Source organism: Grus americana, chromosome 2, assembly GCF_028858705.1.
Source record: "Grus americana isolate bGruAme1 chromosome 2, bGruAme1.mat, whole genome shotgun sequence".
In the NCBI taxonomy this organism is placed as follows: Eukaryota; Metazoa; Chordata; class Aves; order Gruiformes; family Gruidae; genus Grus; species Grus americana.
This window is the reverse complement of record NC_072853.1, coordinates 30221871-30234448: the sequence shown is the minus strand read 5'-3', so window position 1 is coordinate 30234448 and position 12578 is coordinate 30221871. Positions and strand designations below refer to the sequence as shown.

At 37.6% G+C, this 12578-nt stretch overlaps 1 protein-coding gene across 11 annotated transcripts in view; it reads left to right on the top strand.

The window, feature by feature from the left end:
* Positions 1-10805, top strand: part of RALYL (RALY RNA binding protein like) — a 391973-nt gene extending 381168 nt beyond the window's left edge. For all 11 annotated transcript variants that reach the window (XM_054817871.1, XM_054817867.1, XM_054817872.1 and 8 more), the window contains one exon: positions 7659-10805. In XM_054817871.1, the coding sequence (XP_054673846.1) occupies positions 7659-7676 (18 nt within the window). In that variant the 3' untranslated portion in view covers positions 7677-10805. The remainder of the gene's footprint in view (positions 1-7658) is intronic.
* The last annotated feature ends 1773 nt before the right edge of the window (positions 10806-12578 follow it).

The following is a 12578-nucleotide window of genomic DNA, read 5'->3' as shown; positions in this document are numbered from 1 at the left end:
TTTTTGAGAAAATATAAATGTGTTACTAAGAAGATTTTCTGCATGATTAATACCAAAACATGAAAGGCAGATTGAATTTATCTGTACATAGGCATTTATGGACCTCAAAAAAGGGAAGTTATTTAGAAGGTGATAGAACTGTAATTGCCATTTCAACAAAAAAGCAATCAGTGAGGAATGAAACAAGCTCAGTCTGCCAAAATGAAGATTTGGAAGTTAATCACATGCCATCTTAGCCAGCCTGTTATGCTGATATGTGTATCTGGAGTTTCCAAATTGTTGTTGTTATTGATTTCTAAAAGTAGACTACAGTTTTATAATGTCTTTCAAAAAGAGTAAGTTGTGTTCCAGCTCCAATAAACAGAGAATCAAAAGGCTAAATTCTTCTCTGCTTCCTCTTTGCAGGATTATACTAATCCCTTCTCAACTATTAGATTATTCTGCACCATTTGCAGACCACAGCGTAACTCCAAGTCCACCATTTTGCTTTGTAATTTTTATTTTTAAAGGAATGTCTCCTGACATCCTTATAAAACAGAAATGTTATGCACGACTATGCACTTTGCATTCAAATAAGTATTATGTAGGAAAATACCAAGCAAAACCTGTTTAAAATAGGACCAGCTTTTATTGTCATTTCCATCTGGATCACATTCCCAAACCAAGTCTTTCACAGGTAACTGTCTTTTGCAGGTAACTCTAAATCCAGTATGTTTAATTGACTGTCTTAATTCAGAACACTACTATCACCATATAAGTATCTGTTGTGCATCATTGTTAGTCTCATCCCTCTCCTCCTTCCTGTTTTACTCTGACCTTTCCCAATATCTCTGTCATCTCATGCTAAATGCTTCCAACTGCTTCCTCCAGCAAGCTCTCCTCTCCATTCCTTCTCTGTTAATTTGCTTTTTACCTCACTCCACCTGCTCTTTATGATGAGTAAAACTTCTGCCTCCAAGTAACTGAAAAATCTCCTGTTGATTAGATAGGACATTCTTGATCTCATTACCGTCATTGCGTACAATTTCTTTTTCCTGCATGGTTGCGCTTTTGGTTTTGATACTTATCTAAACTCTAATTTGGCAACACTGGCAAAGTTTAGCAGGTGCTTTCTGTGTAATTAGTTTAAGCTACTTTCACATATTTTAAAAACATACCACTTAAAGTGTAGACATAGTGAGTGGCCTAAGGGCACAAGTTTAAGTAGTTCCTTTATACATTAATCTGTGTATTCAAACCTGCACCCTTGGCATCAGTCAGACAGGAACTATCGCCTTTGGCATTCAGACTAATTGGACCACCACCTCACACCGGGTAATTCCTGCTCCCTGCATGGAGCAGAGGTTAAATCAGTAGGAGCTTTATTCTACAACTTTTTGACCACACTCTGCATCCTAAAACCATCTCCTTTTTAACATTCAGAATGATCAAGGATGGTCCTTACCATGGATCCTGCTAAGACTCAGTTAGACTTGCTCCTCATGGACCAGGCCCCATCCCAAGAAGCAGGAAACACCTAGTGGTCTCCAATGAGAGTCATACCTCTGGGAATGCGCTGTGAATATCCACTTATATTCAGGGTTAAAGGAAAGTGGGACATTCTCCCCTTTGCTATATTTGGCACTGGATCCCAAAGAAGGTGTTGAGTTGCTCTCAAGGCACACTAGCGCAAGCTGAGGGAAATCTTTGGGCAGCATTAGTGAGGTCTTACTGTGGTTTGGCTTTCATGGTATTCCCAATCTCACTGTATATCAGCCAAGAGAGAACATGAAATGGAGTGGTGGTGGTGGGAGCACGTTTTCACTGTGGCGTAGCCTTATGAGTATATTCTGAGTAAAGGCTTCAGGGCAGCGAGTTTTGTGAAAGCACCACTTTCCCACCTCTTCCACGTTCTCCTGCTTGGAGATCTCACAGCCAATCCCTCTGCAGATGGTCCAACGCCTCCAGCTTCAGATCCCTCCCACCGTTACCAGAAACTACACTACTAGTCCCTGTCTTCATCTATGGCTAAAAAGGACCTTTTAGAGGAAGATTTTGCTGCAAAAGGCAGTAGAGCAGGAGGAAAGCCCACAGAGTAAAGTGAGGTGGACAGATCCACTTCTTTCCCTCTGCCTCCTTGTCGCCCTCATAGCCGCTCTCAGCAAAGCTCTTAAATGACCATGGTGACTGTAATTCCAAAGTCATTCCTTCAGCGTCACACCTGACCATCATCTCAACTGCAGCATGTTCTCACTGGCACTCTCCAAAAACTAGATCCTGTCTCCACCACAACACTCTACAGTATTCATCATAAAGCTGCCTAAACAGAATTCGGAGAAAGAAAAGATATTTTGGTCTAGGGGAAAAGTAAGTATTTGATAGGGCTATCTCATTCTTCCTGCTGATTTTTATCAGGCAAGCAAGTGAAACAGAGCATTTTAATACAAAGGAGGTAGAAGTTTGTTTTCACTGATGAATAAAACAGCCATTCTCACATGTACTCACATAAGTACTAACACTTCAGAGCAATTAAACTGTTCACTGAACAGAAAAACGATTCTGTAGTGTTTTCAGCAATTAAAGTATGATTGACAGAGTACAAAAATAATGATTAGGTTTCATCATTTGAAGAAAGGTTTAAAGAAAGTGCAATTGCTTCCTTTAATTATTCTTTATTAATATTTACAAAACTGTACAATTCCTCCTACTTGTTATATGCAGTGACTATTCTATCACTAGCTCATTATAAAGTTTTGCTTTAGTGCCATGATTTTTGTCTGTCATGTTTTACAAGTGTTACAAATGACATCAGCAAACCCATAATGCACATTCCCATTCCCCTGCTAACACCTAATAAACTGACTGTATACATTTCATACGGGGGCATTCTACTAAATTGCCAATATAACTGTGTTGCTTAATCAGAGATTTCATGCTTTAAATCAAGGGACAATGCAAGGTGTATTTCAAATGAACACAGCCATGGAGTCAATGTGATAGCTAATACAAATTCAAGGTTCTTTGGTAAGCCCTGTTCATTGCTTGTGGATTTCCGTTCATGATGATAAATGCTGTGTAAAAGCCAATAGAAGTGCATTCCCCCCATGGCGCCTTACAAACATAAATTACTGGGTTTTCCACTCAGTGTGAGCTGCCTGCTTAAGAGAAAGGAAGGATATTGTCTTGAGTTAGATGCAGCAAATAAACAGAATGACAATTCGCACTACTACTTTGTGTAATGCATCCTGACTTTTCTCATTTTAGGGAAATATCTGGATCAATAAGGGCTAACCAAGATTTGGGGTTTTTTTAAATAATCTGCTCTGCAAACAGATTCAGCTTTTTACTTCCTTGGCTGTCCAGAAAGTACATTTCATAATCAGAAATATTATTAGATATGAAACAGAGTATGTCATCCTAGAGGACATAGCAGTAGCATCTGTGGACCTGGATTCAGTATTCTCGGTTGTACAGATAACAGTATAGGAGCCAGCATCAGATGCACTCAAAGCAATCGCGCTACGAGGTAGCGCAAGTATGAGGACCAGTGTTGTGAGTGAAAGGATGGTGCAGCAGCTGCATTTTAATGGGGCTTGCAGTTGTTTTGCAGAAAGTGATGTATGGCAGTCACATAACCCACTGCCAAAGCCTGCTCAGACACCAGTAACAACCTGGGAAGGTGTCAGGCATCGAGTCTCCTAGTCAACAGAGGTAAAAATGTGATTTTACCTGAAACCAAGCAATGATCAGAATTAGGTTCAGGTACCTCCCTTACAGCTATTAAACTCAGAAGTTCAGTCCTGAGAATGGGTTTATCTGGCAAGAAAAAAGAGGCAGGAGAGCAAGAGGAAGGATATTTGAGGCTTTGGGTTTCAAGCTCACATGCATATGTGCGCCATCTATCCATCTGCTGTTTAGTTGCATTTTCTGGGAATTTCTAAGATTAATGTTATCAGAAAAGCCATTCGGAGCAATCAATTGTTTAAAAACAGATGCATTTTGTCAGACAAACATCTTGATATACTTGTTGGAGGCTCTTGTTAATTATAATTATTGTGGGGTAAACCATAGAGTAAATTCTGTAACATCCGTACCCTGTGGGACTTTTCTTTAAACATTTTCTTAATGTACCACAAGGGAAGATGTTAATCATGTGTATCTTTTGTGGCATTTAGTCACGGTGCATTCCTAATACTCCCTACCAAGGACATATGCTGAATTTACATTCTCAGATACTAAGTCATTCCTGTACATCTAGGTCTGGAAGATGAGCATGGTAAAGAGTGCTTTTCCTATAAACCCTGTAAGAAGGAAAGTAGATATTCATGGGGAATAAGGAACATATCCCTGCTGTTTACATTTTTTCAGAAATGTAAGGAAGAAGAAATAAACCAGAGCAGGGAAGAAGCTGACTTCTGTTTGGATGCAACTAGAAGAGATCAAAACACATGCCTCCTGCAGACAAGGTCCACCTGAATGAGTTTAGAAAAGCCAGCAGCATCCCCCCTGCACAGAAGGAGTGGTCACCATTACAGCTTCCAGTTTCTTGGGGAGGCTGGAGAGATGGGGGTGGCCCACCTTGTTCTGAAAGGTCTGCAGGTGTCTGCAGGTCTTCACCCTATATTGAGCTTGCCTTCTCCTGCAAGACTTTTAGGAGAAATAGAGTGCAAACTATTCCTACTGTGTTATGCTTGGTGACAAGGAAGCAAAGAGCTTAGAGGAAATGGTCACCTGGCAGGTGATCTGATGGCCAGGCTCTCCTACAAAAGATGTCCTCTACATGCAGGGCATTCTTAAAGATCTACAGAGGTAAAGACTGGAACTACCTAGGCTTTGAGTGGACGTTAGTGATAAAACCATTAAACTTCTGAAAGACAAGATGGAAAACTCTCTAGATTTTAACTGAATTTTATCTGATTTACTTCATCCTTCTTAGTGATTATAGTTTGGGGCCCGTTCAGTAGAACTGCACTTTCCTTTAGTGAGGTGTTTAATATTTAATGTTGGCTTTCCAATGTTATATACATTATAATAGTGTAAAGTTAAAATTAATTGAAACGAGTATAATTTGAGTCTGGTAAAAATGCTAGAAGGGTCATACTATAACTATAATAACAGTAGCAATAGTATTTCTGGAAGACTGAAATACAGTGTTATGCCTAAGAAGACTGTTTCCAATAGCTCGTGCTCAAAAAGCCACCCAGATGGGGAAAAAAACAGCAAAAATAATTTCAGGTGGAAAATGAACCAATAACTATTTCCAACTTTTTTCGGAGATTATTATGGCAATTACAACAGTATATACTGTTTCTTTCATATTGTCTATGGCTGCCAAGGCTATATGCTCAGTTGGGTTATTCAATTCTTAAAATGCATTATGTTCAAATCATACTTTCTAAAGTGGTTTTCTGTTAGAACTCCATAAAATGAAAGCCGTATTGCTGGCTTAAACATAATTCAGTTCATCCTTGTTGTGTCAGGATGTTTTTTATATATATAACGGGAAGGAAATGAAAAGATTAAAAAAAACATTAGTCATCATGAGGTTTTTTAATATCATCAGCACTACCATAAAGCCAGCTGATATATTGCACACTATTCAGAAGAAAGAAATAGAATAAAATTAGTATTGCATTACACTAGATTAATCATAGCCCTGGGTTACTGTCATTCTACGGAAAATACTTGACTATTTCAGATTTTAAAGTTTCTTCTCAGCCTTTAAGATTATTTGCCTTAAGAGGCAAATAACAAGCCCGTGTACTGAAGGAAGAACACAAGATTTTGGACTGGTGGGGTTGGTAAATTTTTATCATTGTTTCTAAATGACAGCAAAGCAGCATTGATGACTTGGATCCAGATGGTTAGTAGTAACGCTTCGTAATAGTAACCTAATGAAGCTTTTTAGTGCTGGTGACAGGTAAATGCTTGAAAGGTTTATGACAGGGAAAAAGCTTCAATAAATAACTTGAAAATCTGTCTCTCTTCTTACTTGCATAATTATTGCTTTTTATAATGGCATAATGGAACAGCAAAGCATAGGTGAAGAAAAGGCTAGAAAAGAGGAAGTCTCTCTGGAGCTAATAGGATGTACAATGGGTTTTTTTTTTACTTCTTGTAAGATGAATAGCTACTTAACAACCATTAGGCCTCTCTCAGACCTAAGGGGAGAATTCTAAAATCTTTTTCATGTAGTTAAGTCTGTCCAGGGATCAGGAGCTAAAAATAGAGGGAATGAAGTTTTTTCTCAATGCAAATAGAGAATAATAGCTTCAGGATATTTTAACTGAAAGAAGAAAGTTCTGGGATCTCTCCCATGAGCTTTTCTCCCTAATCCTGGTTACCTGTGAAGGGTACAACCAGACATCTGGAGCTCCTTTTGCAACAAGAGAGAAATCCGATGACTGGCTGCTTCAAAGGGCAGGGGGCCAGTCTTGCAGAGACTCTGATAGTTCTGATGAAACCTTTTTCATTGGAAAACCAGGTTTTCAATAAATGGAAATTTTAACAGAAATCATCCCTTTTTTTCTGGGGAAGAAAAAGGCAGACTTAAAACTCACTGAAGGAGGCAGAAATTGGCTGAAAAGAACATCTGGAAATTTTTCAAGTTTTGATCAGAAGTATTTTCTGTTTCAGTTACAGAAAATGATACAATCAAAAAAAAAAAAAGTGAAAAAGAAATTAGCTGAAAGGTATTTTTCCTGTCAAAGGTAAAAAAAAAAACCAAAACCTTATGTTGAAAACTGCACTTAAAAAAAGAAACCATCTATTTCTGTTAACGTTTTCTACTGTCACTTTTCCAAACGGATGTGATTGGGAAAGTGTTGTCAGTTTTTCTGTGGGTAGGTGGAGCTGGCATGTCTTACACTCCCCTGTAGCATCACTGAATGCCTAGTTGAAGCTGATAGCATTAATGGGTCGCATAGCAGAACTCTCAGATTTTTAGATGCAACCTGCCTCCAGCCTCTGCTGGAGAAATGACCCTCAAAACTGCTGGCCGACACTGGATTTTTGCTGTTTCACACTGTGGCTTGTAAAACAACAGAAGAAATTAAAGGATATGCAATTAAAGCCTACGGCATGTACACAAGAATAATAATAAAATAGACAATGTCAAAAGGGAAGCCACTGAGGAAAGATCCATCAATCTGGTAACTATAAACATTGTTGAAAGCACACAGTCAATGGAAATGGTCCGGAATAAGGTATATAAATAGTGTAATGGGACCAAAGCAAAGAATCCTACATGCAGTTTATTTAGATTGAATACTATTATGCAAATAAAGCATTTCATTGCAAAGCAGCTAAGATACATTTTTCTATTTTCTGCTGCTAAAATAGAAATTATTTGGCAGTTGTTTGCATAGCATTACTGAAGGGAAGTATGCTTCAGCCTCAACAGCTCTTGCTTGATTCACTGTGGTTATTTTGGGCTATCCAGTCTAACTTAGGACTGTTGCACCATCCTGATTGTCCACTGCTGCAGGTATACAACTTTGCTTTTAGCCCTCGAAGGTATCAGGTGAGAAAGTCTGATAGATATCGATATTTGATTGATTTATTAAAAAGTCAACTCATAGTCCTCATCCCTCTTTTCCCCAGTTGTCTTGGCTTCCCACACAGGTTCTGCTGGAGGAAATTCTGTGCCTTCATACTAAAGTGAACCTTTCATTTCTCAGTTTCTACAGATCAAGTGATGAGATGTCACGTGTGAACCCCCTGAAGGCTTAGAAGAGAAACTCTGACTTCCCCACAGAAAATTGTGAACTGCAGTTTCTTACTGGCTAGCAACACCTTTGATTCAATTTGTATGAAAATTCAATTTACTTATTAAAATGGACGTTATTGTTCAAATATTAGAAATTCCATTTCTTATATGTTCTAAGCTGTACAATTGTCAGATTTTTATGGTTTAGATTGTAAATGTGTTTTTCTCTGGCTAATTATTGGTATTATTTTTTTAATTTTGATGTCTTAAAGGCCAATGTACTGTATCATAATAATATGAAGGACATATTTAACAGGTGTGGGAAACACTGTATACAAATGTATATTTCTAAAAGCTATTTTTATGATTAGCATGTTTTACTGTTTTACCATATTTAGAGTCAGGTGATATTGCCCTTCTTTGTTTACAGCTTAATTCAAACAAGATCGTTATGATCAGTGTCACAATTAAATACATTGTATGGTATTTTCCATTATTTTATTTATTGTATTCATCATTTTAAAGAACTATGTTTACTAATAGGGATAGCTGCTAAAAAGTGAAAATGTCAAAATAAGAGAGCAATCCTCGATAAGCTGTAAATTGGATCCTCTTGTAAATCCCTTCCTTCAGATAAGTACCCTCTGCGATGCCATTCATCAGACAGTTGTTACAGCTGTTCCTGCAAGTTTCTAAAGGCAGTTTGTTGTTACCATATGGAAAGGTTACGTGACAGTCAGTCTCCTGTCTAGCCAGGTAAATTACTTATAGACTGCCAATATCTGACAACCTGAGTTAGCCTACTAATTACTTTTTGGTTTATTTTCTAGCAGCAGTCTTTCCACTCCTGAACCCCTAAAGCCCTCCTAAAAGCCTGCAATTGGAATAATTAATTATTACAGATGTTGTAGGGGGAATCTCAGTATAGAATTTCTTAATAAATCATACCTCCTTTCAAACAGAATGGATGCATTATTTCTCTTGTGTTACTGAGATATTAAGGGTATCAAAGCATATATGATATGGGCACAAGGTTGTCTTCTCTAATGAAAGTACCAACTTGTTCACCATCCCCAAAGCTAGACTGCAGATGACACGAAACAAGTAATAGATATTTATTTATGTACATCCTTATGTGAGATTTACTCCTATAGAAAAAGACATGTCTTTAAAGTGATTGCAGGGGAAAAAAATATTTAATAGCTACAGGTTTCCAAGAGGGCGAGATGTCAATGTAGGAAGAACTTTACACAGTCAAATGGAGCTCAGAGCCAGCTGTGTGCCAGTCTGCAGCACGAAGCCCTGACTTTCACTGATATCTGTGGCCATGAGTATTTGGTATTTGGTACCATCCAGCACCACAAAGATGAACCCTTGTCTTGCCCTTTCAATCATTCTCTGTAGACTGAAAGCAAGAAAAAAATAAAGGTACCAGAGAGACTCTTTAATAGATTAAACTTTCAATTTCTATAAAAAACAGCAGTTTGTGAAATGAGAGTTCACCTTAAAAAGTAGGAGTATGAGGAGGCAGGAGCTCAAGGTCTCTGGTCAGGTTTCCAGCATAGGGACCATCATCAAAGAAGGACTGAAATTCTTCGAACATTTGGAAGAGCATACATCTGAATTTAATTATCTATTAATGAATGGGAATTTAATTCACTAGGAGACTATGTAACATAGCACTCTCAGTTATGTTTGTGTATCTTATATGTAGCTTGTCTATTGTCTGTGGAGTTACACGGTTTACCTAAGTGCTGAGTAGTACCTAGCTACTTAATTAAGGAAAGAATAGTATAAGTAGTTACTCCTGAGCATAGAGAATCACAGCTTCAGAATCCACCAAGGCTGACTCTCCCAGAAAAGCGCAGCAAAAAATATTACTTCTGTGTAAGTGAAATGTTAGGTCAAAGCAAAGGGTGAAATATTTCTCCACTGTCTATTAGTATAAGTTACGATCATTTTCAACTGTAAAAATGCAAAAAGAATTGCCATTTTGGGATCTCCATCTTTGGCTGACGGATAAAAAAAAAGAACTCCAAACCTTAGCAGCTCCACGGGCATTTTGCCCATTTCAATTATGTAAACTGTTGGCTGACTTAAAAGATGCAGAATGTCATCCAAGGAGATCAGTTCTGATGTTGGTGTTAATAAACTACGTATGAGAAACAGCTAGGTGTATCATCTCTTCACCACCTCCATTCCAAATGAGCTAATAATCACAGAAAGCACTCTATTAGATCTTTACAAATTCTTTCCAATCATTACCCTTAGATTATATACTCACAGAAATGATTGCACAGTCACAACGTCGACACTGTTTCACACCACGGTTTAAGTCCTGAATATATTTTGAACACAAAAAGACACCTCTGATGACACCATGAGGCACTACTTCATTTGCAAGTCAGAAGCTTGTTGTGCCGTGCAGTCGATTACTAGCAAGGATTCTTAATGGCATGTTTGCTTCAAATCTCTACAGAGGATGCTGGTAGCTTCAACAGAGCTTGATAGTTCTCTACTTTTCATGTATGCGGTGTGCTCGGTGTTGTTCGTCATCACTACCTGTACTTGTTTCACATGGGTTTTGTCACTTGTAGGGCTTTTTTAACATTGCTCATCCCTTGCAATATGGAAGAATAGGAAACATAAAGGATCTTGTCAATTGGTTTGGATAGTCAACAGTCTTATAAAATCCTTTATGGACAGTCCTGAATTAAACCAATTCATTTTCTACACAGACCTATATGCTCTGTGTATTTCAGATATTTGTTTCAAACCTGTGCAGCTGCATGAATGGAAAATATTTACTAAAAAGCTTTAAAGTTTGGATCAAGAAAAAATATTTTTACTTTTGTAAACTCTTGTATTACATATTGTTGCGGTTCTTATTATTTTTTTCTGTAGATCCATTTTTAGTTCTGAAAAATCATTGTATTTAAACTATGTAGATAGCTACAATCTTGTAAGCAGTCATATTTTTAATAGGTGCCACTGCAAGTTAGAATTAAAACATTCAGGGTTTGCCCAGGTAGAGCAGATTGATGGTTCATTACAGTTTTCTTTAAAATGTTGTAACATAATTTTTACATGTCTGTAAATAAATATTTTCTCTGATTTATGCACTAATTCAGTTTTGTAATTTCTTCTCTTAAAATGTGACTAAGGAACTTTCCAGGAAAAATATATTTCTCTCATGGAAAATACCATTTAAAGCTCTGTAGTACAACTGTGCTTCACAAACTTTCCAAGCAGGACAAACAGAAACAGGCATCCATAGTATGAAGTACTTACCTTACTTAAGATGGACAAAAATGTGATAAATACTGCTATCATTTTAACAATTTGAGAAAATTAAGGCCCAGTTGTGTGTTAAAAAATGACTGAGAAGAAATATGAAAAACTTCCTAAAAAGAGGAAATTCTTCAGTGGGAGAGAGAGAGAGAAAGAGGCAGGCCCAGTGGTGATATTTAATTGAATTTGAGGGATGCAGTTTCCTAATCTTGGAAACTTCTAAGTTTCATGTATCTCTAAAGTAGCATGGATATAACTTATGAAAACCACGTTAATAATTGTTAGAATTTTCTGTTCAGTTTGCTATCCAATTCACAAGGTGCTGCTATACAGACAAACTAAGGAAAATTGATCCACAAAGTCTACAAGAATGTTTTTGATTTGTATTGGAATTGTTGGGAAGCAAGACTATTTTGAAATGTGTGTGATTTATATATGGCACGTAACTTTCTACATTTTTAAATGTTTTGTCTTTATTGTTACAGCTATGCCAGATTTTGCACAAGTCTGTGAACTTTATAAACAATTTACTCTTACTATGCATGATACAGGGGCAATTCCTCATTCAGAAAGAGCACTGCTACAGATTAAATAGTAGTCAATTAAAATAATGTCTAATTCCTTTTTGGTAGAGAAGGTAGTCTGAGAACTTCAAAACTTTCCAGTTTCCATATTCAGAAGAATGGTCTTAAAAACCATCTAGTTCCAACCCCCCTGCCATGGGCAGGGACACCCTCCACTAGACCAGGTTGCCCAAAGCCCCATCCAACCTGGCCTTGAACACTTCCAGGGAGGGGGCCTCCACAGCTTCTCTGGGCAACCTGTGCCAGTGCCTCACCACCCTCATAGGGAAGAATTTCTTCCTAATATGTAATCTAAATCTGCCCTCCTTCAGTTTAAAGCCATTACCCCTTGATGTTCTGGCCATGAGGATGAGACACAAAGTAAAGGCATCTGCGTACAGCATTTACAGCCCTATTCTGGCAATCCATGCCCTTACAACAACCAGATCTGGAAAACTGATGAGAAAACCCTCCAAGAAACTGCTTAGGAAAAACATTGAGTGCAATAGGAAATAAATAGTTGTTGGGGTTTGGATGGTTGGGTTATTAACTCATTCAAGACAAAACAAGCTTGATGCTTTTCACTGATACATACTTTGGGGTTGCTATACTATTTATTTGGTTAACGTCTCAAAGAAAGATTGTTGTTCCACACTTGTGTGAACAGAATTAATCCACAGCTATCACACTGTGTTTTAACAGAACCTAGTTCCCGTATCATCCATCCCATATAAATCCAACTAACCAAGCAAAAATAGTTCTAAAGGTTACATTCAAAACTTCCTAATACCATCCTGGCTACATATATTTAACAGCCCAAGGTAATGGAGAAGAAGCGTTGCATGACCATTCTGTGGTGTATTACTTACTATATGTGAATATATCTATGATGTGTAGCTTTGCATATATGGGAAAAAAATATTCTTCCATTTCTTTGTGCTTTAGATAATTGGAAATGTTTCTCCTCAACTAGAGACAGCTAATGTTGTGGAAAGTAAGAATCGAACTTATCCCTGGGGTAACTCTGACTGTTGATA